General features: G+C 34.7%; 2 protein-coding genes across 5 annotated transcripts in view; both read right to left on the bottom strand.

The window, feature by feature from the left end:
- zgc:163098 overlaps positions 1-14,419 on the bottom strand; it is a 22,856-nt gene extending 8,437 nt beyond the window's left edge. Inside the window, 18 exon segments of one of the 4 annotated variants that reach the window (NM_001089532.2) lie at positions 643-838; positions 946-1,074; positions 1,177-1,264; positions 2,905-2,984; positions 3,106-3,268; positions 3,386-3,552; positions 3,642-3,708; positions 5,559-5,663; positions 6,231-6,274; positions 8,467-8,672; positions 8,756-8,921; positions 9,122-9,186; positions 9,265-9,359; positions 10,759-10,826; positions 10,980-11,089; positions 12,186-12,297; positions 13,353-13,437; positions 14,281-14,419. In NM_001089532.2, coding sequence (NP_001083001.2) covers positions 643-838; positions 946-1,074; positions 1,177-1,264; positions 2,905-2,984; positions 3,106-3,268; positions 3,386-3,552; positions 3,642-3,708; positions 5,559-5,663; positions 6,231-6,274; positions 8,467-8,672; positions 8,756-8,921; positions 9,122-9,186; positions 9,265-9,359; positions 10,759-10,826; positions 10,980-11,089; positions 12,186-12,297; positions 13,353-13,430 — 1,939 coding nt within the window. In that variant the 5' untranslated portion in view covers positions 13,431-13,437; positions 14,281-14,419. 4 annotated transcript variants of the gene reach the window in all.
- A 1,787-nt stretch (positions 14,420-16,206) lies between these two features.
- si:dkey-17o15.2 lies at positions 16,207-24,526 on the bottom strand. Its single transcript, XM_087253823.1, has 9 exons — positions 24,196-24,526; positions 22,925-23,071; positions 22,707-22,798; positions 22,186-22,277; positions 19,258-19,315; positions 19,097-19,149; positions 18,843-18,914; positions 18,622-18,745; positions 16,207-17,015 (listed from the first exon to the last, which is right to left on the bottom strand). The coding sequence occupies exons 1-9, from the start codon at positions 24,281-24,283 to the stop codon at positions 16,647-16,649; spliced, it is 1,095 nt and encodes a 364-aa protein (XP_087109949.1). The 5' UTR covers positions 24,284-24,526; the 3' UTR covers positions 16,207-16,646.
- Positions 24,527-27,203: the final 2,677 nt, after the last annotated feature.

Raw genomic sequence — 27,203 nt, 5'->3', positions numbered from 1 at the left:
CTTTTTTTAAAACAGCAAACCAAAAAAAAAATAATAATAATTTTAAAGTCTCTTTTTTTAAATCAGAACAGAATGAGGATTGTATACATTAGTGTTCCAGAATTATTTTCCTTGAATAACTTTTTTCCTTTGCAGGTCTATGTCTAAAAGTGGCCATAACATGAGAAAACTTCTTATATAATAACTACATACACTAAAATGTACTGAATTTGAATGTCTAAATATTTAAAAAATGAAATATGTCGATAAATAGTATTATTTTAGAGGTGTATAATGGACACTTATCACCCCAGAGTTTCTTCTTTGGGGTTATGGTAATTATTTAATTTCTTATGTATTTTCCTTCAATGCAAACCTTGTATATAATAGTTGCTGGCTGTGAATTTTGTCTTTGTTCTGTAATCAATAAACAATCACTAAAAAGTGGCCATGACATTTAACATGTTAATTTATATTGTCAGATTCAAGTATGAAATTTTCGATAATTCTTTTTAGGTGACTATTATTGACATTTTTAGTAGCTGGAAATCCTATATTAGCCAAGCTGGTCATGTAAATTATGGTTTAGATATAACTGTTAATTAAAAGATATTTTAACAGTAAAGATAAACATCTAGATATGTCTACGACCCGGCTACTTACATGGAACACCATCAATATCATCTACTGAGTTTCCTAAGGGAACACCGTCAATGTCATCAACCGGTACGCCATCTATAGCAGATGGATCCCAGGTCAGAGGCGACCCATCGAGGTCATCGAGGGGTGTACCATCGATTTCACCTCTGTCTAGAGGAACACCATCCAACGGCGCTCCATCCAGATCTGGAGATTCAGGCTAGAAAACAAATAGCAGGCAAATAAATACTACACAAACGTACACTATGCAGATCATTTAGTGTTTATAAATAGATTCTGTTTTTTCATCGAATAGCAATGGCTCGCCTCTGGTCTTTCAATGACTTCCTCTCCAGGTTTGATCAGCCCTAGGAATATATTCTGCAGTTGGATCAGAAATGAGTCTGGATAAACTGCCCAGTCTTCCCACGCACGAAAACATCCCATGATCCTTTGCTGCAAAAAAGTGAGAGAGCGAGAGATGAAAGAGAGAAGTGTGGAGGGGGGTGGGATCACAGATCTCTGCAGGGGAGAAGCTCAACAACACACTGTTCCTACCTTAAACTGCTCTGCCTGGAGTCTTGCCTGGATGTTCCGATACGCTTCACTGATGTCTCCAAATATCTCAGGCAGCTTTGTCTCGAAACTATTGCACAGCAGGACAAAAACAATTCAGAGACAACATGAAAGTTGTAATTTATACTGAAGTACTGACAGATCTTTTCTTCTGCATTGTGTGTATATCCAAAATAAATGGAAAAAGACTTGACAGATCTGAATACAGTTTGAAGGTTAATAAAAGATGAATGAGTTTAAGACATTTATTGATATTTTTATTAAATATTAAAAAAAAAAAACTCTTGTGCACGATTCATATTTACTGCCCTTTTGTCATTACACCATGGATGAAAACATACACTGAATTAAACTGCTGTAAAAATTCATCAGATAATTTTTTTCCCCCAACAATCTTTTATTTTATTTTATTCAAAGCCTTTTCTCAAAATATGTGTCAAAATAAGATTGGTCACCAAAAATCATTCTGCTAGCTGAAACACAGAAATGATTATGATCAAATTAAGACACTGAATCACCCAAGAGTGGATAAAAACATCCCTAACAGCACATAAGGTGTTAGAAAATGCACATTAAACATCCATTTGCAAAATAGTGTATAATTCAGTGTAAGTTCTGAGAGCAAATTTTGATTTAGTTAAATTCATAGTGGTTTAGTTTTAGCCATATTGTAGTCATCTGAATTTGTTTGTTTTATGGACTAAATGTTGTAAACTTTAAAGAGATTTTTCACTCCCCCAAAAACATGAGTAAACGATGACATAGATAGATAGATAGACAGACAGACAGACAGACAGACAGACAGACAGATAGATAGATAGATAGATAGACAGATAGACAGATAGATAGATAGATAGATAGATAGATAGATAGATAGATAGATAGATAGATAGATAGATAGATAGATAGATAGATAGATAGATAGATAGAAAGTGTTATGTGAAATGAGAATTTCATATGAAAGTAGCCCTCCATCAAGCAATTCATCAGTTTGGTGTGTTAATAACATGATTGATACATAATAAATAATGTAAGACCTTATATTTTGTATATTGTACATTTTGTATTTGTTTTACAGCTTTTATATATCAAACATGATAAATAATTGAACTGTTATAATTAACGCAGTAATCAACAATAATCACTAAATATATTTTTTCTGATGTCCTAATGATAGAACTGATCCATAAACACTTAACATCACATTATACAGTATCTTATAATTGTGTAATTTAATAGTTTAATGATACAGTTGAATGTACTTTTTCATTGTAAATATGCTTAATATTGTACATTTATAAATCAATCTTTTTTTTTTAATAATCTGTATTTATTTTTCTTATATTAAAACAGAAGCAGACAAGGGCGTTTTGTTTCAAAAATAAGGCCTTTCACATTTTTTCTTCTCTACTACTTTTGTCTTAATGCTTTAAAAACAAACACAATAATAATCTATACGGTAGCTATTAATATAGTAAATGATCAATAATAGCTACATATTTTATTGTTCATTTTTATTTGTTGTTTTTATTTAGCTAAAACTGACATTTTAGCAGCTAACTCTTCTAGTAATGAATAGAAAACAAATTATTTTCTGACTCCTTTTTTTTTTTTTAAATGCTCCAATTTATAATCTAAAATCTAAAACACTTGTAATCTAAAACACTTAAAAAACATCAAATATGACATATGAAACAAAAATGTACTCACAATTTACGGTAATATGATGCATTAGCAACTTTGGCACAGGAATTGTAGAGGATGTCGGATATCAGGTAAAGCCGGGCGATCTGCAATATTCACAACCCATCAAACAAATCGCTCAAAGGTGTGAAGAAGCACAATGCAACAAACCACTTATGATTCATGAACTCCAGCTGTGTCTTTGTACTAAAGTGAATGTGCGCGCACCTTTTTCTGCAGCGGTGTGTGTGCAATAGATAGAGACTCAGTGATGCAGGAGACGATCTCTTCAGCAGCCTCTGCTCTCTCTAGGCAGAACAGCATTGCATCACCGATCTCATCTCTACGAGGAGTCAGGCCTCTCAGCAGGACCTCCAACTTCTCTCTGTGCCTGACACACACACACACACAACATTAAAGGTCTATCCTATATGTGTTTTTATTTCCAAGAAGTAATGTGAGGAAGAAAAGGGAGACGGCCAACAACATCTGCCAAATGTATGCTTACTCTGACTTCAGTTGCCCTTTCTTTGGCTCTTCCTCTGGAGAAGGGAATGATGCTTCCTCTGGTTCTTCATCGCCGTGAAGATATGGATTAAGGAGAGGAGGCTTCCACAGAGAGCCGCCCCTGAACATCCTAAAAGAGGACGTTTTCCAATTATTTGGGTTTTCACCCTGAGAGAACAGAAAGAGAGGGAAATGTTTAATAGTTTTCAAGCAAATATCCAAATGTCAATTTAGAACACTGTGTGACAATGTTTTACCTGTAGAATGGAGTAGAGTTTCCATCTGTAGTAAACGTGCTCCTGACTCTTATTATCAAACAAAAACCTGCAGCGTTAAGCAGACATTCAACACACAAGATTAAGTAAAACATATTACTCAAATGACTCAAATGAACAGTTTTGTCACCACACTACGAACCAGAATAATAGAGGTGTGGTAAAAAAACAAAAAAAAAAAAACAAAGATTTGCTTTTTTTTTTTTTTTTTGCTACATTGCTTTTTTCACTTGGATCAATTTGGAGCTTAGTTTTGAACAGCAGATGGCACTCCAGGCTTTAAAGGAAACATATTTTACCCCTTCTACAAGATGTAAGATAAGCCTTTGGTGTCTCCAGGATGCGTCTGTAAAGTTTCAGCTCAAAATACCCATCAGATAATTTTTTATAGTCTCCACAGTTTTGTAGCCTGTGGCTTTAAATGCAAATGAGCCCCCCCTTCTGTTTCTACGTGCCTGTCTGCTTCCCCTCCGTTACATCAGATAAACAGCCGTCAGTGATAAAGACAGACTCAGATCAAGCTAAATACAGCTTACTAGTCAAAAATGCATAGCAAGTTTATTTCATGTTGTGGTGGAGTTTATTCAAGTCTTTCTGAAATGATGAGTCACAAACAAATGCATTTGTAGTATACACACACACACACAAACACACATATATACATGCGTGTTTACTGACAACATGCGGCTGTGGTGATTATAGCGGTTAAGAATTACATAGCAATTTTACTGACTTTATTACAAACATGCTGTTTTAAAAACGTTTTAAACTTATAAAACTTTTTTTTTTTTAAATCACAGAGTTGGAACAGATCTTTAGTCCCAGTTTTTTTTTTTTGCAAAAAGAATGTTCTGTGGAAAGGTATACACGTTATTATACAAACATGGTGCCTGTCAATCATTTCGGTGGGTGGGGAAAACCACACGTCACGTAGGCCTCAAAATCACTGGGATTTGGGTCCCATTTAAACATCAGGACATTTTAAAAAAAAAGACTTGATGGGTTTCTATCACTCCAATATGACAGTGGGCACACTATACCTACAAATAGTTCTGTCCAAATAGCTTACAAACGTTGATTTTCATCATAGGTGTCCTTTAAAAAACAACAATACTTGCATCCAGTTCCATACAAATAACACTTGAACCTCAAATAATCATTAACAAAGTTAAAGGAGATTAAGCGAAGTACATGCATGTAAATATTGAGTTGTGTTTACAATAACAGTGTGACAAATTATAACGTCTATAACTAGTTGAATGTACTGTTAACGCCACCTGCTGTTTAAAACTAAGCTTATGATCAATTGAAGAGAAAACGGCAATGCATTTTGAAAATCTCAATGAATTTCTTGAACTATTGTTTTCACCACAGCTCTACTGACTAGTTGTTTTTTTTATTAAGTTTGAAAAACATAATACAAAGAATGATAGTAGCACATTATAATTCTAATAAAGCACAATAATCTACACAAAAGCCATTCTTTTAAAGAACAAAGGATTAATTTGAATGGCAAAAGTCCATTAGTCACAAGTTGTATATAAGTGTCACCCTGGTTACTGTTCATGTAACCAGGATGACAAAAAAGTGACAAAAAAAAGAGAAGTGATATAGCTACTGGTTCAGAAGAAAAGAGAATAAAAGCACATTTATACAACACAACAATACTAAAACACAAACAATGTTATGCATTTTGACTTTTCAGTTACACAATGAAGTTTGCGTAGACTTTTAAAAATGGGTTTCAAAGAGTAACCATATTACTGCTACCACGTATTCAGCAAAAAAAAAAAAAACAAGGATGCTATGCACATTTGTATTTGTACATGCATTTAGAAAAAAAAGACAATTTTAAATCATGCAAACCAATCAAAGTATAATCAAATTCCCCTCACACACCTGAAGTCAGGGTTGTTCTTTTCCCGGTTCATGATCATGGCCTCAAACATCGGTCCCTCTCTCACCACAAACTCAATCATTCTGTGTATCAAGCCCAGCAGGTTCCTATCAGCCACAAAAGAGACGGATGAGAGAATGAACAAGGGCAATCCGTTCTCTTCTCCGCCTTTCTCCATCTCTCCAAACAGTCCTTACAGCCTTACCATGTCAGTTCTATTGTTTTCTTCTTTCATTTTCACTGGCAGTTTTGAAACATGTATTTTGCTCTGAATTTTCTGTCCACTCCGAATCAGATTGCTTTCTGATGTTACCATGGCCCTGTTGAGAGCGTTTTCGGGAGTGTGTATTGGTATTATGTTAGCACCTCTCAGAAAAAAGGCCAGAGTGTGATGTACTACAGACTTGTGCAGCAGCAATTACGGAATGTAAACTTGATCATATTAATTCAAACGCAACTGTATTAACAGAACAGAGATGCTCTATACTGTGCAAACATTAATACTGTATGTCTATAAGAGTGATTTTCTTGATTCTGATCAAAAATCTGTGTTGTATAGTAGAACATTTACGATGATCTAACCACTGTGATTAAGCGTCAGAATATAGGTGTGTGTGTGTGTGTGTGTGTTTCAGTGGCAATGGTGTTTTAATAAATGGACAGAGAATGTGTACCTTTCTGGGGGGATTACCACTGTCACTACGGCCTCGGACAGAGTCTGTTCATGACGTCAAACCAAATGATGAAGATACAAAAATACAGTGAGTTTATGTTTAAACAAACTGCAGAATATTCATGATTAATATCAGCAGCAGCAGCTACACCTCTGGAAACATGCTCGGCAAGCAGACCAGTTCATTTCACCACTGCTTCTGCCTCTTCCTGAGGGACATTCTGTGTGTCCAGACCTCCAGAATCCTCCAACCTGTCCGGCTTTGGGCTCTTTTATATTCCAGTTTAAAGATTATACTTATAAACTGGCCACAAATAAATTACTATAAATTTAAATATTTAATTAATATAGATATGAGTGCCAATATATCTACAATGTCAAAGTAATCTCTGAAATAGATTGCTGCAATAGATAAATTGTATATACTTTCTTGTCAGGCTTTGGAGTGAACATGGATTGATGGAGAGTTTTAGATCTAAAAAGTGAGGTCAGCCTCAACAGTAGTCTATGAAGACAAACGGGTTGGCAGGAATGAAGGGTCTTTTTTTACACAGAATGCCCCCCATGATCATTCACATCAGTTGACCAATTTACTGCGGTGTTTCTGTACAGTTCCATGGTTTGATCTGCTGCTGATTCTTTGTCTGGTACAGCATGTAAACATTAACCAACTCAAATTATCATAAAGTTTAAGTGAATTGACACCGCGAGCTGTGACTTTCCTCAAGCAATTAAGAGATATAATAATTTAACTGACAGCCTAGCTTAAAGGATTAATTCACCCCAAAATCAAAATTGTGTTATTAATTACTTACTTTCATGTCTTTTCAAACCCTGGGAGATTCTGTTAGCATTGTAACACTGATTAAGGTATTTTAGATGAAATCTGAGAGCTCCCTCATCCTCTATAGATGGTCATAAGATGTTCAAAGTCCAGAAAACAAACTTAAAACATTGTCAAAACTCTGACTTCAGTAGTTGAAATCATGGTTTCCACACTTTCATTGAAGGACTTTTTAAAGCCCCATTAATTTTAAATCAAGCCATGTTCAAAGAACTTTAATACAATTTGTTGAATTCAATACTGGTAACACCAGACAAATCTAATTCAAACACTTTCAAGGACCTGTTTGTTTTTGAGTACTTTTCAGGCTTTGAAACCATGTCTAAAATTCAAGTACTTTCAAGAAGCGTGGTGAACGCAGTGAAATGTAATCACGTAAAGCTCCAAAAATACTTTTGTGCAGCAAAAAAATAAGTGTTACCACTTGTTGAATCACTGAATGATCCATTTAATGTTTTTTGGTCCCTTTTCTGAACTTTGAACATCTCGTTACTGTCTATGGGAATAAAAGAGCTCTTGGATTTCATCTAAAATATCCTAATTTGTGTTCTGAAGATGAACAAACAACTAAGGGGATTGAAATGACCAGAAATTAGGTAATTAATAACAGATTTTTCATTTCTGGTTGAACTAATTTTATTAAATTGGACTCCATCACATTTCTCTTCATTTAACTATTCAACACCACCATTCAAAAGTTTGGGTTCAGTCTTTAAAATAAATTAACAGTTAATTGAACAACAATGCATTAAACTGGTCAAATATGGGAGTAAAGGCATGTTTAAGAGTTAAATCAATAAATATCAACTTTGATTTCAAATAATTGCTTATACAAAAAAAATGCCATGGTTTCAACAAAAATAAAAAGCGGCACAAGTATTTTCAATATAATAGAAACTGTTTCTTGAGCAGCAAATCTGCTGATCATGATTAATTCTGAAAGAAATATCGACACTTAAGAGTGGCTGATGCCTACAAAAGACCTGCTGATAGTTCAGATAATATATTTTAAATATATTAAAAAGTTATCTTTAATTATACTAACATTTAATAATCTTACTGATACAATTCTACTGATCCCAGACTTTTGTAGGGTCTGATTTTGATTTTTGTAAACAAATCAATATCAAAATAATTTGACCTTTCATTCAGAAACCAAATAAAACAGCCCCTTGATTAGATATCATTGCACTCAGCCAAACACAAACACTTAACCTAAAACCACTAGGAAGTAATCAAATTTTCCTTTGGCTACTTTTATTATTGACTGATTGAAAGTAAAATTTGAAATACTCCTTAAACAAACAAAATAAAAGCCTTTAATAAATTCCTTGACTTCAGCATACTATATACTCAACAAACTTTTACACCAGGAGATAGTGTGTGTGGTTACCTTGTAAAAGTCGTCCTGTGAACGGCTGCGTGGTTTGGTGAAGTCATTTCTAAAGCGGTCTCTGGGTTGGGCGTTAAATGGCAGTCCAGAGGGTGGAGGGGGGGCAGTGGTCTTCAAAACCCCGATGGGGGTGTAAAGAGGCTGAGGAGGAATGCGTACAGCCTTTCCCCACCCCAGTTTCATCTCAAAACCCATTACTGTTTTACCTGCACAAAGCACACACACACCAGAGGTTAAAGGTCGTAACTAGCCAACAATGCAATTTTCACATTCACATTGACGATCTCACCGTCCAGCGCTGCCAGAGCACGTTCTGCATCTTTCCGTGTCATAAAAGCAACAAAACCACGGTTGGTGACTCTTGTTCTCTCCTCCTCAGTGCGAGGCCACATGATCTTTACACTGGCCAGAGGACCGTATTTCCCAAACTCCTTACACAGCATCTCCTCTGTCATCTAAAGAGAGTCAAAGCTTCATTTGTAGCTTAAATAAGACTTTAAACAAACTGCATGACACATTAATTATTAGAGTGGTGCCATATGGCCACAGTTATGCAATCTGTTAATGCAAAACCACGTGACTCTGTGGAGGCCAGATTTTTGCATGAATTATCTTGCAGTCAGTTAGTCAAAATATTTTGGTGTCTTCTTCTTACCTTGGGGTTGATGCAGCCAATGTAAAGGTTTGTTGTGTTTGGCACTGCAGGATCATCATCAAATACTACAAACAAAACATAAAATAAAACTTTTAGGCTCTGTTTCTAAAGTGAAATGTGTGGCTTGAGTTTGCCAAACTTACTTGATCTTCGTGTCAGAGGTTCTAGATCTCCTAAAAAAACTGCTCCAGAGTCGCCTTTCTTCCTTTTGTATCGCTCCTCTCTTTCCTCCTGTATCCTGAATGACAAATCAAGTAAAGTATGAATATGTTTTAGCTTTTGCACCAATTTTTAAAGTCAAAAATCTAACGAAAGTAGTAATACAGTCATAATATATTTCATTATATTGTAAAACACTAAAACTGATTATCTTTAGAGTGATACTTTACAATAAGGTTAATTAGATAATGTATTTACTAAAATTAAGTAATTATGAACAATACAGCATTTTTAATCATAGTTCAACACTTAATAATGCATTACTAGCATCCAAATTCATGCATGCAATGCACCGTGAGTTAACATGTACTAACAACTGTATTTTCATTGACTAACATGAACAAATATTGTAATAAATGTATAGTTAATTGTTGGTTCAAAATTCTTTGCACTTCTTAGAAAATGCATTAACAAACGAAACCTTATTGTAAAATGTTCCCATCTTTAAAACATAAATGAAGACATTTTCTGTCAAATGTGAGAGATTTCTGTCCTTCTATTGAAAGTCTGTTTACCCAAAACTTGAAAATGCTTGTAAAGAGGACAAAAAGCAAAAACGAACGTGCATTAAGTGGTTTAATAAAAAAATCGTCTGAAGAGGCATAATTACTATATGCATTAATTTACAATTTACAAATATTACTAAATTAAACGTATGCAAGCTCTATAATGCTTGTTTGACATGTGAGAACCAATGGGGTTCATTCTTACATGTCAAGCTTGTATTGTTGACCTTGATCAGTGGTAATAGGTGAAAAGAAAGTTACATGTAATTGGTTCACTATAAAAATGTTCATGATTCTTCCGAAGACCTGGACTGAACTAACAGTTTAACAGATTTTACTGAGCTCTAATGACCTTATTCTACAATGCGGATGTGTGCTCATTTTTTATGATTGTTTTAGAACTTCTGATTCAGTTGCCTATGGGCGAAATGACCAGGAATAATAAACGGCAGAATATGATCAAACAAGTGTGTTCATTACTATTCAGACAAAGCAGAATAATATAAAAAGAAAACATTAGTTTGCAACATCAAGCAGCATAACAAGGTGTTTTTAACATCTAAAAACGAATGGAAGTGAAAGGGACCGGAAGCCTCAAGCCAGCAAGATTCAAATGGCTGCGCCAGCTCATACGTGGAGAACAAGAGCAATATAAAGGTTTCAGACGTGTCAGAGATTTGATGACTGTCAAATGGAGGGACGGAAAACTCTCAGATATAATTTAATAACTTTTTTCTGTCATGAACGTAACTAAAAGTCTTATGTGCTTGGAATAACATAAGAGGAAGTAGATTACAGCAGACAATTTCAAATTCGGGGTTCAGGGGAATTATTCCTATTTAAGTATAGACCTAACGTCTGTAGCTTTTTATCTGCATAAAGAAAACGCAAAACCATAAGAAAAACACTTACTGTTTTAATTCCTCTTTAAAAAGCTCAAGATTACTCTTCTTCTTCTCCTCCACTTTCTTTTTAGCAACCTAAAATGGAAAAACAACAACAACATTAAATTAAATATAATTTTGGATGGTGTCATGCTGACCTTCTCATGGCAATCCTTCAGACCAGAGTCTTACCTCTAAACACTGAGGATATTAACCTCATCTGACTATAGTAGATAGAAGCTCACTTACAGCTTTTTTAACTTCTGTATGGTGAACAGGTGAGGTATTCTGAGGTGGAGCAGAGAATTTAGCCGAGGGTCTGTAGAGTTTGCTCTTCTTTACCTCTGCGGCTTCTTCCTCTGAGAAATGAGCAGCAAAAAAAAGAAATATTAAATTAATTAAATTAATTTAGTGGGATCTAAAGGAAAAAACATCATAAATAAGTTGAAGTACAGAAATGGCAAAAACTAAAAGAAAATAATGAAGTAAATAAAACAAAATGCAATGAAATTAAATTAATAAAACTGATAAGAACATAACAAAATTACTAGGACAAATTTTAATTAGTAAAAAAACTAAAATAAACAAAAAAAATGTATATTTTATAACATACAAAATTTATTTTATGATTGTGGTAGTTAAATACCATATTCTCATAATATCTTTAAGTCCTAAATATTGTTTTCACTTATGATTTACTTATTGTCTTTTTACACTTACTGTATTCTAATGTTTAATTCTTTTGAATATCTAAAATAAAAAGCTCTGTGTAACACACATCTGTAAGTAAAAGTAGGAATTTATGCAATAAAAATCTAAACACTTTATTAGGGCTAAACGATATTGGAAAAATCTGATTTTCCGATATTTTATTTTTCTGCAATAAGTTTTGCAATATAAATACAGTTTCACAAGATTTTCTGGAGAGTCTAACAGTATTCAGGTGCAGAAACTGACTAATCGCAATAGAAAAAATACTTTTCTTACTTAGTTTTTTCTCATTTCTAGTCCAAATATCTCAAAAAAAGATAGATCATGTAAAAATATTACTTTGTTTTAAAATTCAGATAAAATGAGGCAAAATTAAGAGTGTTTTCCTAATAACAAGCAAAATTATCATTTTATTTTTGCTTTGAAATGTAGATATGTGCACTAGAAACAAAAACCAAGGTTTTTTTGCATAAATTATATAAATTCTGTATAAATATAGTAATTAAATACAATTCTGTGGCTATTGGTCAACAATAATCAAGACTCAACATTGCTTATCTTTGTGATGTAACTAATGCAGAAGCACACATTGTGTTATCCATGCTAAAATTATATATTGTGCAGCCTTACTTTGTGAACAAATCTGAATAAAAAAACACAACTAAATATTAAAAATTTAATTAAATAAAATGCAAAAATATACTAATATGATATCAAGAGACTTGGAGAATCACAAAAGCTCACCTTTAGTTGCATTTACAATACCTCCTCGTACAAATGTCTTTACTCCACTTTTGTCATTAGTGTCAAAAGCAGCTAAAAATTCCTCAAAGACTTCAGCAGCTTTCTCCTCCTCCTGTAAACAGTGAGACAGAAAAAATGTTGCAAAAGCCTACACAAAAACAGATTAACAGTAACAGATTTTAATTTCTATGACCATAAATTAACATTATGAGAACTAATGATTAGGCCCACACAGAATCTTCACGTGCAGAAATCCGCAAATATCCGCAGATTTTTAACCCATCGTTGAGTCTATGTATTTACTTGTGTAAATGTATATTTATTCTGTTTCTTAATTAATTTCACTAATATTATTGTGATATAATAATAGTAATATGAAAATGTTCATATGAATTATTTGCAGTACAGTTTGTAAAGTAATATTCTCTGTCTTTTAGTAGATAGATAAAAGACTTGCTGTTTACCAAATAAGTGGATCTAATCGGATCTGCATTGAAAAAAATCAATAAAAGTTTAAAAAGTTGTATTATTTATTTTAAGTATTTCGTTTTTATTGATGATTATGCCTACACAGAATCCGCAGAATTCCACAGATTTTCAGTCCATCACTGATTGTTTATTTACTTGTGTAAATGTTTGTAAATTTATATTTATTCTGTTTTTAAATTGATTTCAGTATGATTATTGAATAATATGAAAATGTTCATATAATTTATTTACAATATTTTCTATCTTTTAGTAGAGATTACATAGAAGACTTGATTTGTTTACCAAATAAAGTGGATCTAATTGGATTTGCATGATAAACATTAAATACAAGTTAAAAAGGTATTACTTTTTATTTAATTTTTTAAGGTTTTAGTTTTGATGCTCCCAAAAGTATTCCACATAAATCTGCAGGTTTTTAACAAAATTGTGCGCAGAAATAGCAAAAAAATGTTTGCAGACTCCGTCTGGCCCTAGTCATTATACTTTTAAAATCATTCAGCATAAATCCGGAGATGTTTTACAAAATCCTCTGCAGAAATAGCCAAAAATGTCCACAGAGTCAGTCTGGCCCTACTAATGATCTATTTTTTAACTCATTCCATGTGCAGGGCTACAGAACAGTTTGAAGTGTTAAATGTTTACCGGCTCTATCAAACACAATATGTGACAAAAACGTACCTTTTTCTTCATTTCCTCTTGTTCTTTTTTTGTTAGTGTCCTCTTCACCGCCACAGATTTCCCTTTTTTGTCTGCCATGTCAGCTCTATAAAACAACAGAAACACACTACACTTAGACCACTGTCCATTCAATCACACAACCATATACAGTTACCGGACGGAGCAGACTACAGTTAATAAATGAAGAACCAACCATTAAAAAAAAAAAGAGCAGGTAAATTGTTAAAACCTTGCATGATAAATTTTGTTTTATTGTGTCTTACTGTAGTATTATCTTGAGCAAAACAATAATAAAACAGCAAAAAAGCAAAACAAAACTCCCATAACAAACTGACACTGGTAGAAAAGCAACAATTGCACTCAATATTTTTGACTTCTTGTTCTGAATAGCAGGATGCAGGACTGATGAAGATGCAAAGCAGCTTTTAAAGATGCTGAATTACAGCATTAACATCATTATGATCATCCTTACAGTAAGATTAGTCATATATGCTTGTGTGTGACAGACCATTTGTAAATGATTCACACGACAAGAAAAAAACTACACACAATAGCTCTATTTGCATCTATAAGTTAAAACATCAACTCATAAACCTGCAATTGGTGGTGTCTCTAAAACCAAGTCTGCAAACCTAGTAAACTGACTACCAAGACAGCAATTGTGGGTATCACAGGCGCCTACAGTCTCCCAAATAGCTGTCTGTGTGTAGCTCACTAGATTAGGAGAAACAGCCTGTGTGCATGAGTGTGTGTGTGTGTGTGTCTGTAAGTTAGCGTGTGGGCTAACACCTCCAGTCCTCCTGGCCTCCTTCAAATCACAAGTAACCCTCTGCCGTCAGCTGCTTAACCGCCGCTGGAGGACGTCATGAAGGCATAGCTTATGCTGCAACTAGATGCACGACTGTAAACAATCTATGCAGTGACTTACACAGTTCTTGCGATGCAAAAACGAAACAGTCCGTTTGTTGTTAATCCGCCATTTTGAATTCACTAGAAATGGAAATAGCGGAAAAGTGACGTCGCGTGGCAAACACCAATCAGAGCTCCAAACGCCTCATTCTGCGACTGTAGAAGAGGGTCAAAGGCACGTATGTATTCTTTAAATATGTATATACTTGAACACTTTTAAGTATTCAGGAATTGGATATAATGGAGTTGAATAAATACGCTCTTGTTACTTATTAATAATAACATATGGAGAATTCAATTCAACCCCCAAAAAAGTATTTTTTTGTAAAATGAGCATTCTCAGCCTTTTGTATATGTATTAAATTATTGCACCTCAAGGGAATAAAATAGCCTGTTCTTTGCCATAAAAGAAAAACTCAGATGGCAAGACGTTTGGCCAGAGGAGCAATGGTCGTGCCCATACTGAGCCTGGTCTCTCGAGTTCGTCAATTGGTGAAGTTTTCCCATCGATGTATTTGCTGTTCAGTGTTTGGACTTTCAGTACAAATTAAACCACACTGAACTGAACTAAACTGAACTTCAACTCTGAAAACTGGACTCCCACGGTTTCAATTTACTAGAACTTTTATGTTAAGCTGCTTTGACACAATCTACATTGTAAAAGAGCTATAGAAATAAATTGAATTGAATGAGTAGGTCAACCCAGAGGTCATGTTGATACGGTGAGACTAAACTATATGACAGAACATAGGCCACCGCCTAATTACTTCATAAAACATAATTCTTACATACTTTACAATAAATCATTCATCCACTTATATTTTCATATTGAAACTTACAAGTCATGGTGTTCCACAGGGGAAAAAAAAGGTGGTTTGCCATCTCCAGATTGGAGGAAAGTCTTTACCCCAGGTGGAGTTCAAGTATCTTGGGGTTTTGTTCACAAGTGAGGGAAGGATGGAACATGAGACTGACAAGCGGATTTATGCAGCGGCAGCAGTAATGCGGTCGATGTATCGGTCCATTGTGGCAAAGAAGGAGCTGAGCCAAAAGGCAAAGCGCTTGATTTACCGGTCAATCTATGTTCATACTCTCACATATGGTCATGAGCTTTGGGTCAAGATCGAAAGGACATAATCTCGGATACAAGCGACTGAAATGAGTTTCCTTTGGCAGGGCGCACCCTTATAGAGCTCTGTCACCTGGGAGGAGCTCAGAGTAGAGTGGCTGGTCCTCCACATCAAGAGAAGTCAGCTGAGGTGGCTCAGGCATCTGTTTTAAATGCCTCCTGAATGTCTATCTATAGGGAGGTGTTCCAGGCATGTCCCACCGGGACAATATCTCTCTCGGCTGGCCTGGGAACGCCTTGGGATATCCCAGAGGAGCTGGAGGAAGTGTCTGGGGAGAGGGAAGTCTGGGGTTCTTTCCTAAGACTGCTGCCCCCGCTACCCGGCCCCGGAAAAGCAGATGCAAATGAATGAATGAATAAAACTTACAAGAGTAACAGGAATATTTTTAAATATATAAAAAACTTAAGTCAATGCAAGTACTGACCAAAACTTTTTATAGTCAGTGACAAAAACGTTGATCAATTTAAACTGATTACAAAAAGCTAGGCATTACTCTTTCTAAAAGTGAGTATTGGTGGTGGTTTTGTTCAGTCTATGCAGCTGAGAAATTGTGAGAAATAAGATTCTATACTATAAATAATACTATAAAATAATATTTACTGTTTTTTGCCAGTAAAATGGAAGATATAACAGAAAATGTTTGAATACCAACATTCTAAATATCTTCCTTTTCATCGCACGTCAGAATAATGTCAAGTCACAGAGTTAACATAACATGACGAAGGTCAGTAAATGATTTGCTTTTATGAATAAACAATTCCTTTAAGACGTCATGTCCACATAAAGTGGCATACAAATTGAAAACACAGAATCACTTTTTGTTTTCAAAAAATGTCCATTGTTTGGAGTTTATTGATATAATATCGAATGTAAACAACTTCTTTGCATACGTAAATTTTCTGTGAAATGTAAAAAGCTATAGTTTCAATTACTGAGATGAACTCTTGTGTCAGAATGTAAAACATTATTTACAAACTTTATGTGAAGAGGCACTTCATTACCCTCTGAGGTATCATCATTCAAACTATTTGAGTCTTATTCTTACACCTAACAAAAAAATGTAAAAATCTGCATCATATAACAAACAAATAATTTACATTTCTTTCAAAAAGGACAATTTTTGTTATTATACAGAATTCAATCTCCAAACCCCACTGACAGAAAAATGCATCATCACTTTTGTAAATAGTGATGCACCAAAATAGTGACCTCGCTAACAGTAAACACCTCATTAAAATGGATGGCTTTAATTGAATCACTCAAGAGTTACTGTTCGACTGGCCCCTCTCAATCCTCCTCTTCCTCTTATCAAGCCTTGTCCTCTTCCTGACACAACAGTCCCTCCTCTTCCTCTGCCTCTTCCACCCCTGGCAAAGTTTTCCCCTCCTCTGCCTCTTCCACTCCCAACGAAGTTTCCTCTTCCTCTTCCATTCCCAACAAAGTTTCCTCTTCCTCTGCCTCTTCCACTCCCAACAAAGTTTCCTCTTCCTCTGCCTCTTCCACCCCTAACAAAGTTTCCTCTTCCTCTGCCTCGTTCTTCTCCTCCAACAGCTCCTCTTCCTCGGCCCCGTCCTCTACCTCTGATCCACAGGCCAGTGAAACGGTCATTGAGGGACACAGTAGTCTATCAAAAAAAGTAAACAGAGCATAAAAATCTGATGAATAATTCAAGTGCGAGATTGAGAAATAATAAAACAGTAGAATATGTGGGTTTTATGTCTTCTACAATATTTAAAATTGTTGTTTTAATGATGCAAAAGAAAACTAACAAATACATATTCAATGTTATGGAAAAAGTCATTGTTAATTTCTATTCTAACATTTTATACTTAAAAAAAACCTTTATATTCACGATCACTTTCTAATATATTTTCTATTCTGTTTTTTTTATTTACAACACACTAACATTATTTATTTAATTAACTTTTTTTTAACACAGTAGAATGTTCCAATCTTAAACAACTGACAGAAACACAACTGACTTAATATAACATTTAACAATAGCAGTCATAGAATTTTAATTGACCATTGATATTAAATTGAGTTAAATTAATCAAATAAATATAAAATGATTCTAATATCTCACATTTTTTATCTATTATTCTGTTTTTAATATTTATTTTTATAAAATAAATTTGATATAACAATCGCTTTTCTATACTCTATTTCTATTGTCTTTTCCCTACGAAAAAACTATAAAATGTATCATCTTTCACAAACGCGCACTCTCTCTCTCTCTCTTTATATATTAACTGTATTATGCATTAGATTTAAGATTACAAATAATGTTTTGTTTATTCCTGATTAATCGCATCCAAAATAAAAATTTTACATAATGTTTTTGTACTCCCTATATATGTGTGTGTGTGTGTGTGTGTGTGTGTGTGTGTGTGTGTGTGTGTGTGTGTGTGTGTGTGTGTGTGTGTGTGTGTGTGTATAAACAAAACCAAAATAATTACATTCATTAATTTTTTTGGCTAAGTCCATTTATTAATCAGGGGTCGCCACAGCGGAATGAAACGCAAACTTATGCAGCATGTTTTATGCAGCGGATGCCCATCCAACCGCAATCAAGTACTGGGAAACATCCCTAGACACTCATTCACACACATACACTACGGCCAGTTTAGTTTGTTCAATTCACCTAAACTGGCATGTCTTTTAACTGTTGGAGAAACTGGACCCCCCGGAGGAAACCCACGGAAACATTGGAAGAACATGCAAACTCCACACAGAAATGCCAACTGGCTCAGCTGGGACACGAACCAGCAACCTTCTTGTTGTGAGTCACCACTGAGCCACCGTGTTGCCAATATATACACAAATTTATGATTTTATTTAATTTTTTAAAGAAATTAAATCAATCCTAAACAAGGGGATTTTGTAATGACATGACAGTCCACCGTAAGCGCTTGAGCTGGCTTTCTGAAAATGAAAAGTCTGTGCATATACTCCATTAAAATGCTCCGTATTTAAAGTAGACAAAATATCCCTATATGATTTTTTGTTTTCTATATGTAGCCTATAAGATTAATTATTTAGCTAATACCAGAAAAGAAAAGTGTTGTTTTCCTAAATATCAGCCCTTGAACGTGATCATAAGTTTGATGTTGATTTTATACAACAGTTTAACATTCATAAGTTAATACTAAGTAAAAAAAAAAAAAGATGTATTTTCTTGAAGAGAAATTGTCTTGATTTAAGAGCTCTGTCAAACAGTTAAATTTTACCTGGTTAGTGGTTGCTTTGTAGTTAAATTGCAGAGGAATTCCCTTAGGTGAAGCAGAACCAGCTCCTCTAGATGATCTACCCCTTAGCACTGTCCCACCTCTCCTAGCCTGATTAGACGTCGTCCTGAAAGAGTCAGAAAAGTGAGAGGAGTAAGACAAAGAAAAAATCAACAAAAACACAAGCGGTGGATCCGAATGTAGCAGGGAGGTCTTTCACTTACACAGCGACAGGTGCAGATTTAGCGTTTGGCAGGGAAACTGTCAGCATTGAGCCAGATGGTGCTGTTCTTCGACTTGAATGTGTATGTGTGTGTGTGTGTGTGTGTGTGTGTGTGTGTGTGTGTGTGTGTGTGTGCGCGTGTGTATGTGTGGATTTGGGTGTGACAGACAAAGAGAGAGAAAATGAGCAAAGACAATTAGTTCACACACCTTGGATTTCAGTTTGGAACATAGAGTCACATTAAAATAGACTCACCTATTTATTGTCTGATACTTTTGTAATTTCTCAGCTCTTTTTGTGGCAGAAAACTGAAAGAACAAAGAGCAATTATAGGTCTGTATGGCATTAACATGAAGATCAATCCATGTATCGCTTGTGTAAAATGTTTTATTTATAACAATAATTGTATTTCTTACTCCTCTGTCTAATACAAACGGTCTTCCACCTCGCTGTCCTCGTGCTGACAATGCACCCCTACAACAACAACAACAACAAAACAATAGCAATAAACCGCAGACTGCGCCATGGTGAGTTTACAGATCTATATTTTTAAGTTTCATGAGAATGTTTTAAATGTAACAACTCATAACTGAATGTGTTAATGGCAGCCTTCTTTTGTAGTGGGTTTGACAAACCACCAGTGGACACACTCTTCTCTCTATATGCACCAGACGCTTTACTTAAATTCCATCTTACAAGGACTCAATAAGGTAAACAGTGTTCACTTGTGAATGAATTTACTTGATATTATCAACCTTAAATATTGCCACACTGTAGGATAATTTCCCATTTATTTTTGTATGAAATTTTATGTATTCAGATATACACTCACAGGGCAGTTTATTAGGTACACCGCTCCAAATGCTTGAAAACGCAAATTTCTATTCAGCCAATCACATGTCAGCAACTCAATGCATTTAGGCATGTAGACATGGTCAAGACGATCTGCTGCAGTTCAAACCGAGCATCATAATGGAGAAGTTGGTGCCAGATGGGCTGGTCTGAGTATTTCGGATATGCTGATCTACTGGGATTTTCACACACAACGCACTAGGGTTTACAGAGAAAACATTCATTCATTTATTCATTTTCTTGTCGGCTTAATCCCTTAATTAATCCTGGGTCGCCACTGCAGAATGAACCGCCAACTTATCCAGCAAGTTTTTACACAACCCATCTCTGGGAAACATCCATACACACATTCACACACTACGGACAATTTAGCCTACCCAATTCACCTGTACCGCATGTCTTTGGACTGTGGGGGAAACCGGAGCACCCGGAGGAAACCCACGCGAAGGCAGGGAGAACATGCAAACTCCACACAGAAACGCCAACTGAGCGGAGGTTCGAACCAGCGACCTTCTTGCTGTGAGGCGACAGCACTACCTACTGCGCCACTGCCTCGCCACAGAGAAAACAACGTCAGAAAAAAAAAGAAAATATCCAGTGAGCGACAGTCTGTGGACGCAAATGCCTTGTTGATGCCAGAGGTCAGAGGAGAACGGCCAGACTGGTTTCAGCTGATAGAAAGGCAACAGTAACTTAAATAACCACTCGTTACAACTGCGGTATGCACAAGCACAACACGATTAACCTTGAAGTGGATGGGTCACAGCAGCAGAAGACCACACCGGTTGCCACTGAAGGCAAAAGGACGTTCAACCTGGTAGTAGTAAGGTAAACCTAATAAAGTGGCCGGTGAGTTTACACATTTTTGTATTACACAGTAACTTTGATAATAATTAATAAAAAAATCCCTTATGGTTATCATTGCACAGTGAGCACAGTATTGTGAAATACTACAAATTAAAATAACCTTTTTCTTTAATATATTTTTAAAATTATTCATCAGATCTGAATTTTCATTATTCCAGTGTGACATAAACCTTCAAATATTATTATAGCAGGCTTTGCTGCTCAAGAAACCTAGGATATTATTATGGATGTTGATTTTTATTTCTCAGTTTAATGAATCTTTGTGATATAAAAGTAGCAATTTTCTAACAACATTAAAATACTGCCAGTGCCAACTATAAACTCTAAAATGTCTCTACACCTTGAAGGACAGAAAAGCAACCCTGTTCCTGGAAATCACTTTTCATTTCGGTATCCAATCTAATGTTTAGATTTAGAGCTTAATAGGCAAATAGATGCCATACAGGAACCCAGATTTGTGGTTTGTTCATGGAATTAAAGACCTCTTTTGGGAAGTGTCTACACTACTAATGACAAACAATAAAAACAAACTTTCAAGCAGTACTTCATTCAATTAAAAATGTATCTTTCATTTCAGTTTAATATTATTTGTTTTATTTTTCAAGTAATATAAGTTGAAAGCATAGTTAAATATATATATATATATTTTTAAGAGCTCAACTAAGAGCTATTTGTTTTGACCAATGTAAAATTTTAAGGTTATTTACACAGGTCAGTGCATGCGTAATAAACAGAAGCTCAGTATGCTTTGTACTTTCATGGACGTAAAAAAATATTGTTTAAAACAAATATTTGGATGAATGAACATTTTATGGGATGCATTGTTTTGTGGTTTTGATTAAAGCTGTATCTTCTCGTTAAAAAAGAGATTTTAAATTAATCAACTTTCTTCAATAAGATACATATGCTTTATAGCAGGTTATATATAATTGTTCTCATGGAGATAAAAATATTGTTTAAGGCAAATTATTTATTAATTATTTATTTAAATGATACAATTAAGATGTTAATTATTAATTATTATTCAGAATTATTAACCCCCCTTTGATTTTTTTTCTTTTTTAATTATTTCCCAAGTTATTTATAAGAGGGCAAAGAAACTTTCACAGAATATCTGATAATGTTTTTAAGCAATTTTTTTTTCTATAGTCTACAGAACAAAACCATTGTTATACAATAACTTGCTTAATTATCCTAACCTGCCTAGTAACATAATCAACCTAGTTGAGCCTTTAAATATCACTTTAGGCTGTATAGAAGTGTCTTGAAAAATATCAAGTGAAATATTATTTACTGTCATCATGGCAAAGATAAAAGAAACAAGTTATTAGAAATGATTTATCAAAATTATTATTTGTAGAAATGTGTTGAATAAATCTTCCTCCATTAAACAGAAATTGGGGAAAAAATAAACGGGGTCTAATAATTCAGGGGGGCTAATAATTCTGACTTCAACTGTATCTATCACATTGTGGAATTTTTATCAACTTAACGAGAAATAATTATATGGAAATAATGGAAATATTAGTTTATATTTATTGCTGCTGAGAATGACACAGTCTGACATTATTACTTTGTTTTGACATTTTTCACATATTCAGATTTTAAGATGCTTAAATTAAAACCTGCTCAGTCCGCCTCCTCTTCCTCTTCCTCTTCCTCGTCCTCTGAATGTTCCCCTCGGTGTGAAAGAGGTCTGATCAAACTGTTCACCAGTCTACGAAACAGATTAAATCACAGTACAAATCTTTTATAAAAACGAAATCACACATCTTTACAAGCATGCAGTACCCACATTTTCGATTCCTTAAAGGGATAGTTCACCCAAAAATGAAAATCTCACCATTTACTCACCCCCAAATGGTTGTGTACCTTTATGAGTTTCTCATTTCTGTTGAACAAAAAAGAAGATATTTTAAAGAATGATAGAAACCAGCAGCCATTGACTTTAATATTAAGGAAAAAATGCTATGAAAGTCAATGGTGACTGGTTTCTGACAATATTAAAAAATATAATCTTTTGTGTTCAGCAGAAGAGAGGAACCCCACGATTGCTAAAAGGAAAGTACATGTTGTTGTTTTATTTGGGTGAATTATTCCTTTAACCTACATTAAACACAGAAACAAAAAATGGGATGATTTATACCAAAGCAGTTGCTCTGTTTAAAGAACCCCCTCTCGACATGCCCCTCGCTGATCCCCTCAAGCCTCTCCTCAAACCTCTCATCCGGCCAGGACCTGAAGGACATATTTCTTTGAGAAAGTGTTTATGCTGTTCATTTCAAGCATTGTTTAAAACAGCCAATAGTCCAGTCTGTTACGAATTTGAAATATAAGACACAGAGTCAAATATGAAATGCTTGCCTTGGTACTGTTGTGCTCCTCGTCTGCGTCCCCTCTGCTGCAATGAAACCTGGTTGAGCTTCTTTAAGATGTTGTTCCTGTTAGCGGAACGTTTAGTTTTAGCTCTGTTGGCCTGCTGCTCTTTCTTATTCAGCTTTATAATGTCATCTGTGAAAGCAAAAGGAACAAATACTGGTTTATATTTTAAAGGGGCCGATAAAAACATATTCAGTTAAAGCAGAGGCGGATTTAGCGATTTGGGGGCCCTGAGCAATGCAAGATATGGGACCCAAGCATTGGAATTCAAAATACTCTCTCTGTAGATATGTTTTTTTTTTCTCCATTTTTTTTGGTAAATAAACTAAGTGCAACATTTATTTTTTCAGTGTAAAATTAAATACAATAAATGTACAAATTAAAAACAAAAACTAACTATGTGCGGTTATTGGCAATATTTGTGATAGATTTGTGTATTTTAATACTTGCATATGCAGTACAGGAGAATCGCTCCACTATTCATTGGGCTCCCGGTTTTTAAAAGAAGTAATAACGTTAAAATCTTAATGGTTGTAGACAGATTTTACAACATATGACAGAAAATTTATTTAAAAAAAAAAAGAGTTTAGGCCTGGGCGATATTGCAAAAAATGTATCACAATATCATGTTTTATATCATTCGATATCGATGATTATTGAATATTTTTAACAATCCATTTAGGAATATTAGGATTTTTATTTAACCACTTAATTTAAATTTACCAACATTATATGGCAAACAGTTTTAGTAGTAAAAAGTCCAGAGCTTTTCATTGTTATTGACAAATTTTTATCATTGTTCGATATAATATTGTTTATCATCCCAGCCCTACATCCACAATAGAAAAAACCCCACTTCTTTACAACATTCTTCTGAATATCTACTTTTGTGTTCAACAGAAGAAAGATACTCAAACAGATTTGGAACATAGATATCTATAAATATATGGATTTGGAACAAGTGGACGGTGAGGAAAAGATGAGTGGTGGTGCTAAATGAGGCTATGATGAATAAATGCCTTATTTTCCTTCGTTCAAAATCACATATCGTTTTAGTCAGTCATTATCCTTCCTGCTAAACTAAACTCGAGGAAAATGATGTGTGAACGAGCATGCTGGCTTGACAGCTGTTGAATGTATGTGACAGCTGACTTAGGCTACGCTACACGCCAACACAAAAGCGAAAGCGGCGGTTCCTGCCAGCTCATCCAAATCACAATGGCTTTCAGTTGACGTCTCGACTAACAGTTACTAACCTAATGACAAGTCGATTTTGTCCGAGCTTGAAGCGTGAGGCTCCTGCATGTCTTCCGTACTCTCCATCTGCACTTCATTCTCCACCATTTCGTCGATCAGTTGTGTTTACGCACGGAAAAGTTTCACAAGCGTCGGCAGCTCGAAAACACCAAAATATCCAAATATTTACACTCGGTATGTCCGTAACGTTGACTCGCCAATGACGAGACGGACAACGAATCTTTTAGGAGAAATCCGGTTTCAAAGCCTTGTCCTTGCGCTTATATTTGTGTCGATTAAGTGAATAGCGAGTCCCAGTCGTGTGACCCAGCCCAGAAGCGCAGTGAATCTGACGACCAATGTGACAAAGCCCAAAAATAGCTCAATGTCTAATCCCGGTAGGCAGGTCTTTCCAAGGTGCTTTGCAACTAGTGGTAGGAATTCAGTTATGTTTTTAAGCTTGTGTGTTAATGTGTTAATCAAATAGTATAATAATTATATTTATTGAAGCACAATGTAAAAATATAAAGCTTTTTCTAAACAAATTGTTAATTATTATGGTTTAAGACCACTATTTTATATTGTTATTATTATTATTATTATTGTTTTAATAATAATTATTATTATTATATAAAATAATTATTAATATTATAGCCTAAGCCTAATAATATTAGGTTGGCTTGAGAAACCCATACTCATACCTATTTAAACGTATTATTATGATTATTAGGTTGGCTTTGAGAGAGGCAACAAAATGCTGTATAAACTTATTAGTGGTGCCTGCTTTTAGACAAGAATGACCACTGCTCTATATAATTTTTTTATTTTTAATTAGTGCCAGTGATCCCCACAAGATGGCACTCCATCCTGCACCTCCGTCACTCATCTGGGCCACACTGACCATAATGCATTTCCTTTGACTGAGATTAATGATTGTTTGCCTCGACCTTTTGCCTGTTTCATGGATTGCTTTTTGTGGATTCACACTCCAATTCATAACAGTTACTATCTTAGCATTACAGAATTATCCTTATATGATTTTTTTGCAAAGAAACGTCGACACATTATAAATTATAAGGTTCTACAGTATGTGACATTTTTGTCAAATTTGAGTTACTGACATATCCTTATTAAATGACAATTTATTTACAATATGGGGTGTTTTGTATGAATTGTTTACATTTTAAGACTTAAAAAAACAAAGAACAAATGTTATACACATACTGTTTGCTACAGAATGCAAAAACTTTGAAGATCAAAATCTCAAAAAAATCATTCAGAATGCAGATAGAACCTTATAATTGAGGTGACGACTTGTGTTCTCTCTCAAAATACTTTTGCGTTCCCTCGCAAAGGTGATTGTGTATGATATGATGTGCACAAATGACTAATTGTTTAGAGAAATGCATTAACTGTTGGGCAAATGTAAATAGTGTTGTGAGAAATGTACCAAAGGGACTGAGAAAAACTGTAAACTGTATTGTGTGGTAAACTGAAGCTACAGTTTAAATGCAAACAGAGCCAATAAATAATATCAACAAGCATAAATGGATGACGCTTTATAAAGTGTTTCACTCAAGAGCAATCACGGTAAGGGCTGATAAGACCATGATTAATAATGCTTTAAACACAATATAGTCCACATTTGTGTGGACTATAAAATGGAGGTATGGTGTGTTTGACCATTTATAGGGGTTTGCTCTTGAGCTGATTGGATAATAATGATTGTCAATGATGAATTAGTCTTATCTCCTGAAGTCTGTTCATAAAACATCACTCTGTTTTTTTGGCTGCTGATCTCCTAATGATACGGCTGCTCATCAGGTTTGGATGATGTAGAATGTGACCTAAAGCACATGCAAAGCTTGCATACCAAATGAGCAAAGCAACAGTCTGTATTGTTTTCTGATTTTTTCACCTGGCTTTTTCACTTGGAAACAATGGTCTTTGAGGCTTACATTCATTTGGCCATTTCCATTTACTAAACTTTTATTACAGATTCTTTGTCGGGCACCTACTGTATAAGTGTTTGTGTGTGTGCTGAGATTTATTTATAGTCTATCCCACATGGTATTTGCAATAATTTCTATACATTAAGAGTGAAGCAATCCATAAAGAGGTCACATATGTTTACATTCATGGTCTGTCGAGCATCTTGATTGGACTTTATTTTTTTAGCAATACTTTATTCCTCACTGTCCACATCTGATTTTTCTGGTGCCTATTTGGATTTTCAGACCGTGTTGTTGTCTAAGGCAGTAAATTTGTATTGACTTTGCATATTTTAAAATATTACAAAATTATAAAGGCATGGTACATATAATTATAATTTACTAATTTTCACACAAGTCTCTGAAAAGTTTATACTTATATACTTTATATACTATATACTTTATCTGGCATGTGGGAGTTTTTTGCCATATACATTTCAGCAGGGCCAGCAGTAAATAAGAACTTAAAACATATAAAATACCACCACATTTTTTACAAACTATGGACAATTTCTCAACCCATGATGTCGGTGCAACAGCGAGTTTTCATCAAGTCAGAATTCAATCCATTACAATCTTAATAACTAAATTATTATTATTTTTTTTTTTACATTAAATTACTATGGAGACACTGGTATACACACAGACACAAGGCCTTGATGAATGACTAGATCATTTTGCACTTTCACACTTTGCCTGTGAAGAGCAGAAACTGTCTGAATTCTGTAGCCCTCCACCTCTCCAATTCATCCAAATTCTTCTGATAAATATATTGGGTGTCACATTTAAAATTCCTTTCTCATCTAAGCTGGTGATAGCCAATGCCCTTACTTGCCCTGTGACCATTGTAGGAGCATTTGAGTGCATGTCGAAATTGCTGAAAGGGGACACAGTATATTCATGGTTATGTACTGGCTAGTGTAGCTCTCTGAATGAGGCCTCATCCCTCAAAATGAGGTCATTAACTCAATGATGTCATGCGCCCCTCCCAGCTGCTTTTATGGGTGCATTTGTCATACATCTCAATCTCACACTGA

The sequence above is a fragment of the Danio rerio genome, chromosome 5, assembly GCF_052040795.2.
Source record: "Danio rerio strain M-AB ecotype USA chromosome 5, GRCz13ab, whole genome shotgun sequence".
Taxonomy (NCBI): Eukaryota; Metazoa; Chordata; class Actinopteri; order Cypriniformes; family Danionidae; genus Danio; species Danio rerio.
This window is presented reverse-complemented; position numbering and strand designations above follow the sequence as displayed.

Excerpts from the sequence above, each read along its gene's own strand:
- si:dkey-17o15.2 (XM_087253823.1), bottom strand. The coding sequence starts at position 24,283 with ATGGTGGAGAATGAAGTGCAGATGGAGAGTACGGAAGACATGCAGGAG. Across the intron at positions 23,072-24,195 it reads CAAAATCGACTTGTCATTAG|ATGACATTATAAAGCTGAAT; the intron begins GTTAGTAACTGT and ends TTGCTTTCACAG. Across the intron at positions 17,016-18,621 it reads ACAAAGCAACCACTAACCAG|ACTACTGTGTCCCTCAATGA; the intron begins GTAAAATTTAAC and ends TTTTTTTGATAG.